The sequence below is a fragment of the Agelaius tricolor genome, unplaced genomic scaffold (assembly GCF_023055355.1).
Source record: "Agelaius tricolor isolate 1412-34295 unplaced genomic scaffold, bAgeTri1.0.p SCAF_17, whole genome shotgun sequence".
Lineage (NCBI taxonomy): Eukaryota > Metazoa > Chordata > Aves > Passeriformes > Icteridae > Agelaius > Agelaius tricolor.
Window position 1 is genome coordinate 9,848,804 of NW_027269277.1, and position 18,783 is coordinate 9,867,586.

At 38.5% G+C, this 18,783-nt stretch overlaps 1 protein-coding gene across 6 annotated transcripts; it reads left to right on the forward strand.

The window, feature by feature from the left end:
* Positions 1–1,042: 1,042 nt before the first annotated feature.
* Positions 1,043–18,534, forward strand: XIAP (X-linked inhibitor of apoptosis). 6 transcript variants are annotated; one of them, XM_071442425.1, is made up of 9 exons: positions 1,061–1,192; positions 1,874–1,944; positions 3,185–3,308; positions 9,429–10,325; positions 12,225–12,324; positions 13,391–13,469; positions 14,069–14,102; positions 15,161–15,385; positions 16,826–18,534. In XM_071442425.1, exons 4-9 carry the CDS (start codon positions 9,461–9,463, stop codon positions 17,017–17,019), a joined length of 1,497 nt encoding a protein of 498 aa, XP_071298526.1. In that variant the 5' UTR covers positions 1,061–1,192; positions 1,874–1,944; positions 3,185–3,308; positions 9,429–9,460; the 3' UTR covers positions 17,020–18,534. The 6 variants fall into 6 exon arrangements, with proteins under 6 accessions (XP_071298525.1, XP_071298530.1, XP_071298529.1 ...); XM_071442428.1 differs by lacking the exon at positions 3,185–3,308 and having other exon boundaries at positions 1,060–1,192; XM_071442427.1 differs by lacking the exon at positions 1,874–1,944 and having other exon boundaries at positions 1,062–1,192.
* Positions 18,535–18,783: the final 249 nt, after the last annotated feature.

Below are 18,783 nucleotides of genomic sequence, written 5' to 3' on the forward strand. Positions count from 1 at the left end.
AGCAAGTGGTATGTGGAATTGCATCCTAAGTTATTAAGTATTGTTTTTGATTACTGAATAATCATTACATGTTTTTTCTGATCAATCAAAGTGAGTTTGTCACTCTTTCATTACTTACCTTATACTATAGTTACTTGTAATAACTACAGGCTTTGAATCAAACTGTGGTCCCAGTAGGTGCTGGAAAAGAAAGTGAAAAGCAATCCTTACTCAAAAGGGCTTTCAGTGTAAGCTCTGGAATCTGCAAACACTCTAATACATTGTATGATTACACTGCTTCTCCTGAAATTGTCCACACTATCTGCCACAAGTCTTTGGGGATATATGGTCTGCAAAAAGTGAGTTCCTACTGTTGACATGCATGAGGGGAAAACCAAAAAAGTTTGAGAATATTATTCCAAGTCGCTGGGTTTTCCTGAGGATAGCAGGTCCCCAACATACAGCCAAGTACCCTGGCTATGTTAAATGTGCTGGGTCAGCAATGAGCTCACCTGAGATTTTAAAAACCAGAAAAAGGTTAAAGCGACATTTTAATGTTCAGGACCACCTTAGTCTTAGCCATGAGAATAATTAGATGATTTTTGGCTACAGCTACCAAAGAAAATAGCCTGAGGTTTCTGTCTGATTTGGAAAATTCAAGTCTCAAAAAAATTATGGTTTAACAGATTTAAATCACAACAATCTGTAATTCTGCGGGGACAAGAGGTGAGAGCAAGGAGAGCGCTGGGATGAGCATTTGGAGAAGCTGGTGTGACATGAAAGGGCTGCTGGAGGCGCTGAGGGAGGAGAGGCGAGGCCGGCACGGAGCCGGGAGCGCTGGGAAGTGAGGCACTCAACGGACGGACAAACGGAAGGAGCTGAGGAGTGGGGCCGAGGAAGCTGAGGGGGTTGTGGCGGCTGAGTGGAATGAGAAGCGGGGCAGTGGGGACCGAAGGGGCTGCGGGGGCTGAGGGGAACGCGGAGCGGTGCTGAGGGGCCGCGGGTTGAGGCGCCGCTCTGCACTCCCTCCCGCTGCCGCCACGCGCCGCCCTCCGCCGGCGGGAGCCCGCCCGCCGTGCCCCCACCGGCCCGGCAGGGGGCGCTGCTCCACCCCAGGCGCTGAGCCTGCCGGGAGCCGCCATCTTCTGATGACAGCGCTGCCGAGAGCGGCTCCGGTGCCGGGGACCGGACCGGACAGGATGGGATGCGTTCGGTGAGTGCCGCGGCAGCGGCGGGACCGGGGCGGCGGCGGTGGGACCCGGAGGCGGGCCGGGTTCCCTGGCTGTCCGCGATGGGGGCTTTCTCTACTTCGGGCGGCTCGGCGGGGCTCTCCGCGTGGAGCGGGGGGCTCGGTCCCTCGGTTCTGCCCTCACGGCGGTGCCGGGGATGCCGAGGGCCGGTGCGGCCGCCGCTGCCCCCGGGCGCTGCCGGCGCGGGCGGGAGGTCCCGGCCGGTGAAGCGTTGCCATGGGGACGGGCGCGCCGCCGCCCGCCGGAGCGGCCGGGCCGGGCCGGGCCGGGGCTGCCCCGGCGGAGCCCAGACCCCGTCCCGAGCCGTGCTCCGGCTCGAACCTTCAGTGCTGCTCTTGGCAAAAGTGGATGAAAAATGTTCTATGCTAATAAGCGCTTCTGTGGTCTCTGTGGTTCTTTTGACATATTTGAATATTATCTCTCCTTGCCCACTCTTTTATTATTTTAATTTTTATTCGGCCGATCACTTTCTAGAACTGCTTCTTGTTAATAAAAATGCAGTTTTGTTCGATTACAGCAGTTATTAAGAATTCTATAGGGACAAGTTCATTCAAAGTAATTTTTTTTCAGTGGTAATTTAAGTTCAAGCAGTTCTCTTTTGCACAATGTCTTTGATTATATGCTTATATATTTCTCTTTAACAGTAAGTGTATTTCTGCTTCTGTACTACTTGTCTGATGCTTCTGTCTTCCTGCTGAAAGCCCTATAAATGGGTGTAAGTATGCATTTTGGTTTGGGTAATTTTTGCACTGTTTTTAATCTGTACCTACTGCAAAATGCAGACGTGTTTGCAGCACTACTTTCATTATCCCTTTACTGCTACATTCTTAAATTGCAATTTTAATGCAAATACTTCATGTAGCTAACTGGGAGAATTTAGTTTCCTAAATGAACATCTAGAAACTACAAGATCTTACAGTAGACCAATTTTGAAGGAAAAGCAACCAACTGCAGGAAAAAACCTCTTTTACCTTTTTGTCAAATACCTTTTTTTAATCTAATACCTGGACAAAGAGCAGTAGGGTACAGATTTATGTAATTACTCATTGAAGTAAATCACTCACGTAACAGAGAACAGTGAAGTATTGTCTCTAAGAAAGCAAGTTTTTGTGTGATGAATTGGCTGGTTAAGCTTTTATCTGGATATTTTTAATTTTTTTAATTGCTTCCTTTTGCTATCTACTTGACTGGTTTGCAGTTTTCTTTGAGGTCCTTTAAAGAATCCCAAGTACTTCCTGTTATGAAAAGCTTGGCACCTACAGCAAGGGCCAAGAAGGGCAAAGGAATAAGTTAATGATTGTTCTTCATCTCCTCTGACCTTGCCCTTTGCAGTCAGCAGCAAAAATAAAAGAAAGATGATGAGGATGATTGGTGTGGGTTTTTTTGACTGCTCCCACTGATATGAAACAGACTTGCATTTGTTATCAGAAAAGAAGGAAATGTGTGTTCATATCTCAGTTTTAGAAGTATGAAAATGGATTTCATTTCTGCCAGTGTGTACCTGTGATAGGACTTCTCTCTGTTGCTGTCCTCCCAAGATAGGTGGTACAGCTGCAGGGAGCTGAAGAGTTCCAGAAATCCAGTTTATAATCAAACACAGAATTTCCTAGGAGAGAGAAGTCTGGATCATGGGATTTAACTGTCTGCTTTACATTTTTTCTCCTTTTTGCTGCCCTCTAGTTTTTAATTACAGGATTTTGTTTTGTTCTTTGGATGTTAAGGAGTATCCCCAATTTATGTCCCTTACTAGTTTTGGTAAAACATCTAACAACATTTCAGAGTTTCCCTGACCTCAGACTCTTTCAGCTTTAGATTGTTTTAATTTGGATTACTTGTCCAAGGGACAGAATTTTAAAATGGTTTTTTTGGGCATAGCTTTGAAGTTGTGGCTTCACAAACAATGCTGAAGGTTATGTGAAAGAGGTTTCTAACCTCTTTTTTTTTTCTACCAACAGGAATGTAAATATTGGACTTTGTTCTAAAGATTGGTGGAAAAGAGCAATGAAATCAGTATCTGCTTTGATTAGTCCATTAATATACTTGGTCTGATTGGATACTAATTCCTTAGGGAAAACTGTTGTGAGTACCTTTTGTATTGTTTTGTTTAACAGTGTCCAGTCCTTTGCTGCTTTTTTTTTTCATAGCATGGGGTCTTTTTTACAGAGTTCTAATCCAAGATATTCTGAGCATGATGATTTAAAGTCAAGCTCAAGAAACCACAAGATTTTTAAACATGAAAAATATAGCTGTGCGTGAAGCCTGAAAGGCTGTTAAGATGAAGAAGGCATGCTGCAAAGCTTGAACTGAGTGTCACTGCTATCGTATCAAATGTAAAATGAAGCTGCACATGTCTTGCAGATTATTGCCCTTCCCTTTCAATGATTTGAAGAGTTTCTTATTAAATAAAAAGGCAAGCAGAGTATTTTCAACAGGAACAACTTTCATATTTTGTTTTGGGTAAAATATTAGAATTAGTTCCCCAGAATGTGTTCCTTAGAAGTCAAAGTTAAAAGTAAATTATAATGGATAAAAGTAAAATATAATGGATAATCCAAGAGAGATTTCCAAGTTTACAAGATGATGAGGGCTATGTGTGTGTAAATACAGTTTACATATGGATGTATGTATATGTATATATGCAGATTCTTCCTATTCTAATAGCGCAGCATTCCTGCTGTGACCCCAGAAGGTATCAGGGTGCTGTTCTCCCCCAGTACTAGTGAGTATTGGGGTGCTGTTCTCCCTCAGTGCTAGTGAATATCAGGGTGCTGTTGTCCCCCAGTGCTAGTGAGTATCGGGGTGCTGTTGTCCCCCAGTGCTAGTGAATATCAGGGTGCTGTTCTCCCTCAGTGCTAGTGAATATCAGGGTGCTGTTCTCCCCCAGTACTAGTGAATATCAGGGTGCTGTTCTCCCTCAGTGCTAGTGAGTATCGGGGTGCTGTTCTCCCCCAGTGCTAGTGAGTATCGGGGTGCTGTTGTCCCCCAGTGCTAGTGAGCATCAGGGTGCTGTTCTCCCCCAGTGCTAGTGAGTATGGGGGTGCTGTTGTCCCCCAGTGCTAGTGAGTATCGGGGTGCTGTTGTCCCCCAGTACAGCTGAGTATCGGGGTGCTGTTTCCCCCAGTACAGCTGAGTATCGGGGTGCTGTTCTCCCCCAGAGCAGCTCCGTGTCTGAGCCATGAGCGCAGCGCGGCTGCTGCGGGTGGCGGCACGGGCGGGGCAGGGAACGCCCTCGCCAGAGGCTGAGGCCGGAGGTGCCTGCCCGGTGCTTCTCCAGCTTTGCCTTAGAACCCAGGAGATTCAGCAGTTCTGCTGTGGCATGAATCATGTTGCTGTTTCTTATCATAATATCTCCCTGATGAAAAACGCCCTCTTTTTCCATGGTTTTCTTCAACTAGAAATTTAAATTATTTGTGAAACAAGGATGTAGCACTAAAAGCCATAGTTCAGTTCATCAGGAAAGGTGCATCTCAGGGCACTGCAGGTTCTAATAGGCATTTTTTACTGATGGCTGTTCTTTTTAATAACCCCTGTTGACTCAGTGGGGTTTTTTTTGTTTCTTAGCCACAAGAGCAGTATCTTACTTGGGCTAGAGCATGCCAGTTTTTCCTATAGAAGCTGGTATTTACTCCTTCCCTCTCATACATACAGCTAAAGTTCTGATGACATTTAACTTGGAAGTTCTCCAAAAGGATTTTCTTTCTCCGCCCTTAGCAGCCATGAAGTCATCTTTTTTGTTTATTTCTCTATTCCATACCCGTAGGACTTCTTCATGAAGAAAATCACAGTGTGTAAATAGTTCTCAGAATAGTATGTTCCTGTTGGCCTGGTTATGTACATTTTGAAGACAGGGAGAGCATGAAAGTCTTTGTGACTTAAGTCAAAAATTAGGAGGATATAATAGCCTACTAGAACCTTGAGCAGCTGACTGATTTCCTGTGATGACAAACCCTGATGGGAGGCTAAGCAGGACCTGTTGGAAGAACAGACAAATAAAGCTGAGCTGATAGGGTTATGTAAGCTTTGGCATTGAGTCAGGAGGCATTCTGTAGATACACACCCTCTTTCTAAAATAAATCAAAAATATCTAAACAGAACTTTTTTTTTAAATGGCTCTTGATAATTATATAAATACCCTGAAATTTTTAAACTGTTTAAATATATCATGTTTGTGGTAATTTTAATCTTTATAAGTAGGTGTTCAGTTAGCAGCATGCACCTTCCTTGATCTAATTGCAGCTGAGCAAGCAGAAATTGAAGTTCATTGAAGTGACATATGCATAATCTGTGTGTCAGCTGGTACAGTATGTTCTGTTTGATATTTACTCGGTGCACTACTCACATTTCAAAATTCAGCCAACAGTAAATACTAGCATGTACCCTTTGGTCAGGAACATGAGGCTGTGCAAGGAGATTTCTGACTTGGAGGTTACTGCCGTGCTAGTCATGTAAATGAATTAAAAATAACTCCTTGTAATGCCAGTCTAGTTTGGGGTTAGGATGGAAATAATCACATCTAGTGAAATATACTTAAAAGGGAAAAGTGAGTTTTGTACATTTCCTTTGAAGCTTTTCAAATCTAGGTAATATGATCATGTTGTATTTTTTGCATAAAATCAATACCTCTTAATATTTTTAAAGCTGAATTAAACATGTTTGTTTTGCAGATCCACAATGTACAATTTTGCATTTTGAATAAGTTAACATTTTTGCTATATATTTTTGTCTGTACTTTTTCTTCTGAAACATAATCAGTAGGCTATATAGATTGCCAATTCAGGTTGAAAGTGTCTTGTGGCAAATAGCCTTCAGATGTGTAAAATCAGGATTAAGCTTGGCTTAGCTTCTGGAAGCCCTTCAGGCTAAAATTGACTTGTTTACTCAAGTATAAAAATATATATAATGCTTCAATAATAGTTGAAATATCTAGCTTTTATAAGTGAAGATGATCTTTAACATTTCTGGAGCTTCTACCTTTAATTCACATGTGGTTGATTAAGACCTATGCAAAATGGCTTCATTAACTTCAGTATGCATGGAGTATACTCTCATCTCAGGTTGGCTACTGGTATATATTGTAAAGTCTTGTGTGCCCATCTTAGGTGGCAGGTTTTTGTGAGTTTATGTTTCTTAGCTGTAAACTATTAAAAAAATTACCCTCACTCATTTTTCTGCTACAGTTAATATCTGTCTGAGTGCTGTTATGGTGCCAGATATTGTTCTAGATCATTATTCCAACTAACTGGAGTTATGCAGCTGCTAAAAAACATGTGCAGAAGTAGTCTTCCTAAGCTAGCTGTAATTTTACACTTTGAGTTGTTGCTTTTAAAAGTTGTTTGAAATAAAAATAATTGAACATGATACTTTATTTAAGGTAGTACTAATGTTTTATATAAAACAGTAGTTACACAGGCAAGGAATTTGCCTCAATGCTTGATAAAGATGTTTCTCATAGATAAAACTACAGTGAAATGTAAACCAGCCATGTTTCAAGGGCTGTTGGAAGGGAAGGCTTCATGGTGTGGCTGGAGCATTGTCAAACCTTGCCTCTTCCTGGGAGGGACTGGCCCTGCTTCTGTCATTGCAGGAGTTAGATGAGGCTTTTAGAATGATACTTGAACCTTTCTGCTCCAAGTGATCATGATTAAATTATGTGGTTGATATAATTTGAAAAAGCAGCTAGTTCATATTAAGGAATTGATCTGTTGTGATTGTACCTTCTGTGTCAGTACTTATTGCTCTCTTGGTACATGCTTTTCATACTGTTTTGATTGTGAGGACTGACTCCAGAGAATCCAAATGTGGCAAATATTTTCATTATCACCATGGGGAGGGCATAATTTCTTTTTTATTCACCATGTTAACAGAAGGATTTTTGAAGTATTCATGGCATTGTAGAAAAAACTAATGTACATAAAATAAAAAAACAAAATGTAAAAAAATTAAGTAGGAAGTTTTTTTTCACTGTTTCAGAACTCGTTTCTATATACATACAATAGAAATAGAGGTATACTGCTATTCATACAGCAAAAGCCATATACATTTGTTTTGGTTTTTTCAATGGACAGTTTGAGAAGGAGTCTTTGAAGGATGTGAGGTAGGTTTTGTTTGTGTTCTTGTAGAAAGTCTTTCAGGCACACAGATAAGGAAATTACTGTGCAGCTCACTGGTTTTGAGTAATACCAATTCTTTCATGAATGCAGTGTAGTAGTGATAGATGCTTAAGGTCATTTGAGATCTTTACAGGAACAGTTCTAGAGGCTTTAAAGTAAGGTTTTATAAGGAAATAAACATTAACAATAAACATAAAAGCTTTTAAGATTTTATTTTAAAAAAACAATTGTTTTCAATAGATGTATGTATATAAAAACACATGTTTTATGGCACCTTTCATATTACTAAATATAATTCCTGGTTTGGGTTTCTTTACCCTTCAAAGTCGAAACAAGCATATAGGTCAGATTTGTAGGTCAGTCAGTGCAATTTATTCAGATGCTATTTTTGAATTTGCTAAAACAGAAAGCCACAGTATAATTTGTAGTGTTATTACATTAGTCATGAACTGACAGACAGAAGGAACTGAGGCTGGTGCTCAGTTGTGGATCCATGATTATATGAAGCAGCCATGCCAGGTGTCTGATGTCACGTTTTCTTCACCTGCTCATAGCCTAATTATCTTTGTCATCTTGGCAGAGGATGCAGCAATCCTGCAATACACAGGCATTTTAATTTCCTCCTCCCCTTTTTGAAACCTGAAAAAGGTTTTGTAGAAGCTAAATGTGGTGTTATAGAAGTAATCATTGTGACATCTGCATTGACGTTCCAGAATGTATAATCAATATTAATGCAAGTTTTGAGGAAGCTGTATTTTTGTGTGCTGGCCTACCTTATACAGACTGGAAATAGATATATTTCAGGCTTCTTATAGAAAATAGAGAAGAACACTTGTTCAGTTAAGTACATACTCTGTTCTTCCTTACATGCCTTTCTTTTGCTAATTGCTGAACTATTAGTGCTTTGTTCTATGAAGTTTATTTGGGCAGTCTCATAATTTAATTTACCACTTTAAGATGTGTATCAGCAATAGCCAAGACTTTTAAAGTTAATAGTATCACTGCACTTGTCAGGACAAGAGATGAATGTTTACTGTGCTTTGACTTCATCCATGTTGGGATGAAGGTGATGACTCGGTCAATTTGTGGTTCTTGCACAAGACCTGCTGTAGCCAAGTTGCTTTGTTTCATCCTCAGCAAAGATGGGGCTTGTCCAAGTGCTCTGAGCAGCCTTCTGGCACAAAAGGGACATGAGGCAGAACTGGTAGTTGGTACTCACCCTGGAAAAGTATAGGCAGGGGTAGGAATGTGTGACAAGTGCTAAGAAGAATGACATTCCTTCAGGTAGGGAAGGGAGGAAAAGCTGGGGTGATGGCAGAGGCCCAGGAGTTTCTCTAGAGGGTGTAGGCAGCGTGTGGAAAAGTGGAAGCAGAATGCTGGACATGAGCACTGGTGCTGGGGAGCCCCAACACACTGATCTTTACAGCAATGCCCAGCACTTTGGTCAGTGAAATATCTGATAGTTAATTTCACAAGATACTTTGCTAAAATATAAATTGAGGTGTGTCTTTGCAATATAAGAAAAGTAAAAAAGCTTTTTTCTTTTTGATTACTGTTTCACCAGTGTCTGCCCACCTGTAATGGGCAGGGATGTGATGGCCTTCATATGAGGTTAATATATAGTTGTGTTTGAGAATTGAGCTCTAAAATCTTGCAACTATGGTCTAGCTCAGATCAGTATTTTAAATTTAGTAACTTTGTATTTCAGGTTCAGAAGCCTTTTGGCATGATTTTGGCCAGAACTTTTATTAGTATTTTGTTGATTTCATTCTTGCAATCTTTCTTAAGAAATAGAACATACTTTTGAAGCTATAAACCTGTGTGTTCTCCAGGTAAATGTTTAAAGGCCTCTAAGACATCTTGATCTTTCTGCTTTTCTTTACAAACTTTTTGTTATTTTGGTTTTAATACCTTGGTGTTTGCCTCTGTGTGGCAGGTAATGCAGGCAAGGGTGAAATGGGGGAGAAGAGGAGGAGTTGTTATTTTAATACATAAAGGATGGTAATTGATTGTAGCCATTTTCCAGGGTTGTATATGGGTATGATCCATCCTCCTGTCTGGGAAATTCAAACATCTATTCTTTGTTTAGGAGCCCTGCAGGGGAGCCCTGCCTGTGAAGAGATGATGTGTAATGTCCCCCAGAGCTCGGGAGCCTCTGCGGACACCAACGGGGCCCAGGAATGGGCACAGGAACGGGAGCGACGGGGAACTTTTGTGGGATTTCCACAGGACTGTCCTGTTTCTGTGCTGGCTCTAGCCCAAGCTGGCTTTGTTTATACTGGAGAAGGTGACAAAGTGAAGTGCTTCAGTTGCCATACAACTGTTGAAGGATGGGTGCCTGGGGATTCTCCAGCTGAGAGACACAAACAGCTTGCCCCCAACTGCAAGTTTATTACTGAATCTGCTTTTCTGGAAAGTGACATGGATCCTGTTACCCAGAACTACCAGAATAGAACTGAAAATGGTACCAGCAATTCAGCCCTCCCGTGTGCTCTGGATGACTCTGATGTGGAGGCAGATTACCTTTTGAGAACTAGGCAGGTTCTGGATATGTCAGATAGTTTGTATCCTAAAAATCCTGCTATGTGCAGTGAAGAAACAAGATTAAAGTCTTTTCACAACTGGCCCCTCAATGGCCAGCTGACACCACAGGAATTAGCTAATGCTGGATTTTATTATACAGGTGTTGGTGACCAAGTGGCATGTTTTTGTTGTGGTGGAAAATTGAAGAACTGGGAACCCGGTGACAGGGCTTGGTCAGAACACAGGAGGCATTTTCCCAAATGCCTTTTTGTCCTGGGCCGGGATGTAGGAAATGTTTCAAGTGAATCTATTTCTTCTGACCTTGGTATAAGTGGTCTGAACAATGCACAGCACCCAAGGAATCCCTCTATGGCAAAATATGGAAAACGTTTACAAACGTTTTTATCTTGGATATATCCTGTTGACAAGGAGCAACTTGCAGAAGCTGGGTTCTATAGCACAGGTAAGCCAGACCCTGAAATGACTAATATCTTTTACAAAGAAATTGTACGTGAGGAAGTGTCTTGTTATGGAAAAAAACCCCAGTTTTAAAAATTTATATATGGAACAATGTGGGAAATAGGTTTGTAAAGAAGAAATAGCTGGCTTTTGATTGTGATAGCATGAATTATAACATCTGTATTGTCTCACCCTTCTCATGAGACTGAAAATGGAATAAAAGTCTTTAAAATGCCTCTCAGTTGCCCCATCTGTGGGTCAGAAAAGGGCATTGTCCAACAAAACAATTTGCCAGAATCTCTTTACTCTTTTATCTACTTTTTACAGTTCTTATGTAAAATTGCATACATTGTATCGAGTGTGTTTACTAGCAAAGTGTGGACTTGATCATATATTTATTAGCAGTAAAACAACCAAGTATGGTTTTTTGCCTGTTAAAACCTTTATAATATGTCTTTCACAATGACAATTATTTGAGTTAATAATTTTTAAGAAACAAAGTGCTGTCCTCCAGACCTTGGGTGTAAGGAATGGGCCTGTGGTCTGTACAAAAGCCTGTGAACAAGACAATCCAGAATCCAGGTGGTTGTGCCATTTTAGTTAACAGGAGTTTGCATTATCATGGCATGTGGACACCCAAACCCAGCAAATACCACTGGTGGCTACTTTATGAAGACAGTGGTACCAGTAGAAGAGCTTTTACTCTTTGACATGTAGTGTTTGATTTGGATAAGACACCCTCTCTGTGCATTGGTTTCTAAATTAGATGGAATTGCCCAGTACCGTTAAAGCCCTTTGAAATTCCACACTGAGAGATACTGTACAAGGGCAAAGTGTTGCTCTGACTCAGTCACAAGGAAAAGGGGATTAGCTGGGGTAATTTCTTGCTCTCATCCTACTTGACCTCTCTCTTAGTAGGTCTCAGAACTTTGTGGTATGATTCTGTCTATTTTACTTGTGGCCATAAATAAAATCTTTGCTATATTCCGGTGTAGGTTATAAATGGGCAATATTTGTACCCACTGGAACTATTTCATTGATTTCTCCTTGGGTTCATGAAAGTACCAAAAGATCTGTATGGTGGAGTTGCACTAACTGGCTACCAGCTTATCAGACTGATGGCTCTTCAGGTGACTTCTGTGAAAACTGTTCCCTGTGGCCTGAGAAGAATTTAACTCTCTGTGGAAACACTATCCATACCTCCTCTCATTCATATAATAAATAATAATAAATTATTTATTATAAAGTGAAAATAATCCAGATTATTTTCAGCTTTTGTTTTTTTATAATTACTTACTAAAATAAAATTCAGGAAATTTGCTTCTCTTATTTTGTGTTTCTTTAAGCTCAGTTCTCCCCTGAACATTTGTTTCACATCATGTGTGCTGTCCTCATTCAATAAAAACAATATTTAAGCAGTTTCTGGGGCAGTCTTGGATCACAAGTAGGCACAGTGCTAGAACAGAGAGGATGCAGTTCTCCTCAGCTGGTTTTGCTATTGCTGGTTAGGGCCTGTTGATCTTAATGGGAAATAGAGGACCACAAAAAGCCATGTAAACATCTCTCATTCTTTGTGGCAGACATCTTCAGACCTTGTTTACCATTGGATTGAACTCCATGATAACAGATTATTTTCAGCTTTTGTTTTTTTATCTGTATAATTACTTACTAAAATAAAATTCAGGAAATTTGTTTCTCTTACTTTGTGTTTCTTTAAGCTCAGTTCTCCCCTGAACATTTGTTTCAACTCATGTGTGTTGTCCCCTGTTAAAATGGAGTTATTTTCAATTGAAATTGTAAATCAGTAAAAGAAATACTTCTTTTCTTAACGTAACATTGTAGTTGAAAACTTGGTATTATGCCTGCACAAAGTATGCAACTTTATTTTTGTGTGTTTCCTCAGGTAATGGTGATCATGTTGTGTGTTTCCACTGTGGTGGAGGATTGCAAGAATGGAAGGAAAATGAAGACCCTTGGGATCAACATGCCAAATGGTTTCCTGGGTAAGGTGTCCCCTGTGTGTGTCTGAGTCTTATTTACAGTATATTGCACTTTAATGACAGAGCACACTAATAAAGGCTTGAGAAGGTTGATTATGGTTTAATACTGTTTAGATTTATGCAAATAATTTTGTCTTATTTGTAGCAGTATTAAAGGGAAGATATGTGTCTGGATTAACTGATGTTTGCTTTGTCAGCAAGAATTGTGTGGTTTTGTCAATATGTATCTGAGGGGTTTTGCTTGTTGTCAAAGTGCTACATTGTAATGGTTATTTTAATAGCTTTGTATATGTAAAAGTTTGTAACTTATACAAGATACAAAATGACTAAACAGCTGCCACAGAGCAAACAAACCTGAAGAAGTGGGTTAGTGGCATGGAATATAGAATATAGTTCTCTCTAATTTGAAAGGATTAAGGATTTCAGACAGTAGTAATAGTAGTAGTAGTAATAGTAGTAGTAGCAGCAGCAGAAGTAGTTTTTAGAAAGACTGCCAATATTGTCTAAAATCTGTTTTGAGGTTTTGCACATCAGCCTCAGTGGCAGGGTTCAGTCTGACAGCAGCTCTCTGTTCCTGAAGGTGAAGTAACTGCTGGAGCTGGAGAACTCTTGTCAAGGAGTTATGGCATTCCCTAAATCTTCTGCTAGGGAAGAGCTCTGCCCAGTGGCTAAGGCTGGCTGGAAAATAATGAAAAAAAGCATGGAAGGCACCTGTTTCACCAGTGACTGTTTGCTTGGATTGTGAAAGACTAAAGGAACCAGCTTTTTCACATCATGTTTGTTTTTCATTTGAGTGAGCCTTTACGTTTAGAAATCCGTAATGAGCTGTCATGGCCAACAACTCTTAAGCTTTCTTTTTCACCAAAAATGTGGGAAAGATGAGTATTGCTTAAGTGTTGAAGTGTTCTTAGAAATATTACAGTGACATCACAGAGGTTGACTAAACATTTAGAGATTTTAAAAGCAGGCAATCTGTATGATGTAGGAAATTTGTCAAAGCTTCCATAGTTATGTAACAAATTTTTGTTGCTAATGCAGCTCTATTAAATCTAAATATTCTTATTTTTAGGTGCAGATTTGTGAGGAATGAAAAGGGGATAGAATTTATAAATAACGTTCACTTAAAAGATGGATGTAGGGATTCAACAGTAAGTTTCTTGCTTATTAATAGTTTTGTTAAAATAGAAAAAATAAACATGATTTTTATATGAAGTTACCTTTTAATTACATGCCTATCATTTAATCCACCTGCTGCCACTTTGATTGGCAGGAAGTGAAAGAATTGCAGTGTGTTTTGGCTCTGTCAATCAGAGTGTAGCCATCTCCCAGTTCTCCCTAGCCTGGGTTATGGATGACAGCCAGGGCACCTTGGGAACGTTGGATATTGGATACTGAACAGGTGCCATTTGTTTTATAGCCTGGGAGCCTAAGGTTAATGATGAATAATAGCAGATACATTTTCTTTTCTTGTTGGTAGAACATTGTTAAACTTGTGTATAGTCACTAAAATGTAAAACTGATAATGTTTTAGAATTCTTTTGTAGACGAAGAATTGTGTACATACGGTTATTGCAGAGATGGGTTAAAATTATACAAAATACTGATCATGTTGTTCAGAGCAGATGAAATAGTTTTAGTCACTAAAATAACTTGAGATCAAATAGCTATTTTTTAATTTTGTAACTGTATGTATTTCCTTCTACTTTCTCCAGAATTGTAATTTTGTTTCTTTATATTTCACTTTTAGACTGAAGCTGCTGAAAGGACAATAATTCCTAAAGGTATCTGTTTAAAACAAACGGCTTCCCCCTGTTTTGGAATATCCATATTTGAATGTATAGTGACAGGAATGGTTAATTTTAAGTCTTAGAGCTAATGAGTGTGCATCAAGTATGGAATTAGTAGTGCTGTGGGATGAATACTAAATACTGACCAGAAACAGCCCTTCTTCATGGGCAGGAAGAGTTGGTCTGTCCAGTGGCAAGGACCAGGAAGCTGAGCAAGCTGAAGTAGTTTATTATGTCTTCCAGAATTACACATTCCTGCAATGCTTTTCACAAATACCAAGCAATAAAAAGACAAAACAGTCAAAAGGGTAGGAGGAGGCCAGTCAAGCAGCTTTATCCCAGGGAATGGGAGCTATTGATAGTAAGAGTGGCTACACAAAACCTGCTTAGAAATCTCTCCCATACTGCTCATTTATGAGAGTTAAAACAAAGGAACCTTTTTTTTAAAAAAAAGTTTTTGTTTTTAAAAATTAAAAATTCAAAAGTTTTGCTATTTGAACAATGTTGATAAGTAAAAGGAAGGGGAAGGCCCAACAAGTGGTTTCTCAAATTGATGTTGTGTCTTGCCATGGATAAACCTGCTTGCTTGTTGCTGGTGCTGTGTTTTGGTTTTATAAATTCAAATTATTTATTGGTTTCTCTCAACACATGTATGAGGATTTTTTCCTTCTCTGAACTGATTTAAAATTGATGTAATGTGACTTATCTGTTGTGCCTTTTTGGATGAGTGTCATTTAACATTCAGCTACAAAATTTGTGATGGTAGTTATATAAGACATGTTATTTATTTTGAAGTAGTTGATTTTAATAGCAAATTTAGGAGGATTTCTATAATATAAATAGATGAGGGGAGACTGGGAAAGCTAGGATAGAAAAAAACCTCAAATCTGCTGTCTTTACAATTAGCAAAATTCTCAAATTGGAAATATGGTTCCTTTGATTACATATTTGTTTGCAAATATGTGTCTTAGAGTACTGTAGTCAATGCTGTCAGATAATCAGATTCATCGTTCTTAAAGTGTTTTTGTTTTGTTTTTAATTTCTTGTTTTAGATGGTCTCTTACAGAATCCTTTGGTACAAAGTGCCATAGCCATGGGTTTCAGTTTGTCTGAGATTAGGAACACCATGGAAAAGAGATTGCAGATGACTGGAGAAAGTCACACATCTGTTGAGGATCTGGTAGCAGACTTAAGTGCTCAAAAAGAAAATACAAGGGATGAAGAACCAAATGAAATCCCAGTTGAGCAAGATGAGCTTATTCAGTTACAAAACCTCTGTGTGTACTTTCATATCAGTTCTTTAGTCTGTGAAATATTTTTTAATGTTATCTGTTTATTCTACCCTCTGATCCCAGTCTTACCTATGATAAATTTACAGTATTGTAAATTAAATTTAGAGACATTTGGTTTGGGACATTAAAAAAAAAACCAACAAAACCTGAACAAACAGAGTGTTGAAATATTTGAGTGTAGCAGCATTTATAAATATCACCTCTAAAATAAGTAGTATTGGTATCTCACAGGTGTGTAACAGTGACAGACTAGTGTGCTTCTGGTAAAGGTTGTGTGTGCTAAAAAAAGCCAAAGTTGTTGTGACAATAATATTTAAAAATAAAAGCAAGAATATAGTTATAAGATGAACTATAGATGTGGCAAAGTGAAATAGACCCAGGGACACGCTGCTGTATTTGGTGTATTCAATGTGAAAAGGTCACAGAGGGGGGGCATTTATTTACAGTATATCATTTTGCTTGGGGTAGAAGTATTTTTGTTCTTGGCCAATAAGAACAAGTGTGCATCTAAATGGTGTTTCTATTGAGTTATTTATGTTCCACCTTTGCTGGGACATGCAAGTCATGCTCAGAAAGCTCTTGTGGTGCACTCTCCAGATAGACCAAATGCAGGAGTTCTGATTCAGGAGACCTGTAATTTAAGACAAGCCTATGGGTTAATTCATAGGGAGGGCAAAGACCATCTGGTTGGCATGATAAGCTGAGATCTTACCAACCCACTCTTTTTAATAAGATTTTTAACAGGGCATTATGGGGGAAGAGGAGCTTGCAGTGCAACTGGACCTTATTTTGGTGGTTGGCTGTGCAGAGCTTCCCCCAAGTGGCAGGGGAAGGTGTCTGGATTTTATATTTTCAAATGGGGCATATTGGAATAATAAAGAGCTCATGTACAGTGCCAGATTGACTCTTTCTGTGTTACAGATTTTAAGCTTTTTGAAGTATGGGCATTTTGAAAATGGGGACAGGGAAGGAAGTCGAATCCTCATTTTCTCATTGGGAAAACTCAGAAAAAGAAATAAAATCCAAATGACTTAACCAGTAGCAATGAGCCTTTCTTTCACCTTCTGCTCAAATTTTGGGGAAATTTTGTCAGAGAGAAGTCTGTGAAAAGAATGGTTCCTGATTGAAATATGCATATCCTAAATTCTATAGGTATTTCAAGCTCTTACCAATACAGATAGATGTACTCCCTGCTTGCATTGGCCTGGGAGATGTAATGGGATAAAAAGGGGAAATAAAAAAAGAGGATTTCATGTTGCAGCTAGGATTCCTCTCTTGTAGTTCTTCTTGGTTCTTTTTAAGGGTGTGACCTTTAAATCATATGAAGAACACCTTGTCCTTGTGTGTAAAGAGAACAAAAAAATAAAAAAGAGATTCAATGGTAGTAAGTATGTTAACTTGTTTTTATGTGTCTATTTTCCTTAGACCTCAGTACTGAAGAGAAGTTAAGACGTTTGCAGGAAGAAAAGCTCTGTAAAATCTGTATGGATAAGGATGTATCTGTTGTCTTCATTCCCTGTGGTCACCTAGTTGCCTGTAAGGAATGTGCTCAATTGCTTAATGAATGCCCTCTGTGTCGTAAAGATATTATGAAAATACAGGAAATTTTTCTGTATTAGTGAAATACACAGCACTATGGATGCAAATGTTTCCTGTTTTATTACTTTAAAAACGTGTAACATAATGGAAAAAATGCAGTTAATTCCAGACTGTAACCATATGGCAGGACTTGGATTTTCTGCTGTCAAACTACACATTTTAATACTTTACAACTTATTTTCCTTAAGTGAATTTTTTGTATGTAAAAATCAATATGTATAAAAGGCAAATATGTATATTTTGTAATTTCAGTTCATAGACCTGATATGGGAAAGCCCAAGTAATGTAAACCTTTATTTATGTGATCATTGCTTTGCTTCACTTTGGTAGGACTCTGTATGACTGAAGTTTGTGCAAATAGAATTTGTACAAAGAGCCTGTCCCTATATAAAATTTGTAAATAAGTTAATTAAAAATATAATTGTATACATGTATATTATACCTGAGATTTTAGCTTCTTAAAAATATTATGCAGGATTGAAAATAGTCTTTTTTTTCCTGTAACTTTGGTTGTAACATAATTCAGACAATACACATAAGCCTGCTGCTGTAACCTTATGGTTACTTCTGCTACATTTTAGGTTTGTCTGTTTCAATTTAATTCCCATCTCCCTATTCTATTTTTCTGGTTCAGATGTGTAAATTGTCTTCAGTCAGCTGGTTTTAGATGTCTGTTTTTCACAAAGTTCCATCTTTATATAAAATGTACATTAATTTTATTGATTAAAAGGAAACTCAAGAAATTAAGGAGATTTTATGTACCCTGTGCCCTTTGTGAGAGGAGGCTCATTTTAAATTTGCCCTTTACACAAAAAGATGTTTAGTTTGACATTTTTCTTGTTTGGTTTTTTTGTAACACAGTGTCATCCTAACTGATTTATCTGCTAATACTTTGCTTCATAACTTATATTTTCGTAGAAGAAGATTAAACTTTATCTCCTAGAAAATGCTTTTTTAAAATTCCCTAGCAGTATTAGAAATCTTTCATTTTTGTTCATGTCAGTTTGCAGCACTTAAATTTAAAAGTTAAGAACTATTCTAATGAGAGCCACCTTAAAGTATTTAAATTATTTCTTGCTGGACTGATCCTCCATTTCTGATTTTGAAAGTATCACAGCTTTGTATTTAAGTACAGCTGTTTTATGATCACTGCTTGATTATGTCACTTCCTTATTTTGTGGAACTATTGATACATTCTGTGTATATATTTTTGAGTTCTACACACTAAGGTTTAGAATATAGAATATACAGAACATAGTTTTTCATATTATTAAAGTTTTAAATACACAGAAATATATTATCTACTTTTTCTATTTTTCAAATCTCTGCTGCTTAATGGTATGAATATTTAAAATAAAGTGCAACCCAGATGTTCCTTGATCAGTGTATTTGAGTCTCACATTAAAAAAAACCAGAAGGCTGCTTTCTGTTGTTTTTTGTTTTGTAATTAAACTTATTAATTTAACCTGAGTGTTATTAAGGATAATGAATATATTTTAATCTGAGAGAAAATAAAATCTATTGTTTGTATAGATTACAGTTTGTTAATTATGAATCTAACATTAATTTTGCTATTTTTTATGGTTGAATTTGGTCTTGGGAATAGATGATGACTAGAAATTCATGAAGAATTCAGTTTTATTTTGCCTTTCTGTGCCTTTGTGAGGAGTTTAACGTTTCAGATAATTCATGCATACAGGGATTTTTTGGGACAGCTATGGACTGGCAATCCTGACAGCCTTGTTCCTAGCTGCCATTCTTCCCTACAGGGAGGGTCTTCTGTC

Bases quoted from the DNA above. Each gene is read 5' to 3' on its own strand.
- XIAP (XM_071442423.1), top strand. From the start codon at position 9,374: ATGGGTATGATCCATCCTCCTGTCTGGGAAATTCAAACATCTATTCTT. The intron at 12,325-13,390 runs GTAAGGTGTCCC...TCTTATTTTTAG, and splicing joins CATGCCAAATGGTTTCCTGG to GTGCAGATTTGTGAGGAATG. The intron at 13,470-14,068 runs GTAAGTTTCTTG...TTTCACTTTTAG, and splicing joins ATGGATGTAGGGATTCAACA to ACTGAAGCTGCTGAAAGGAC.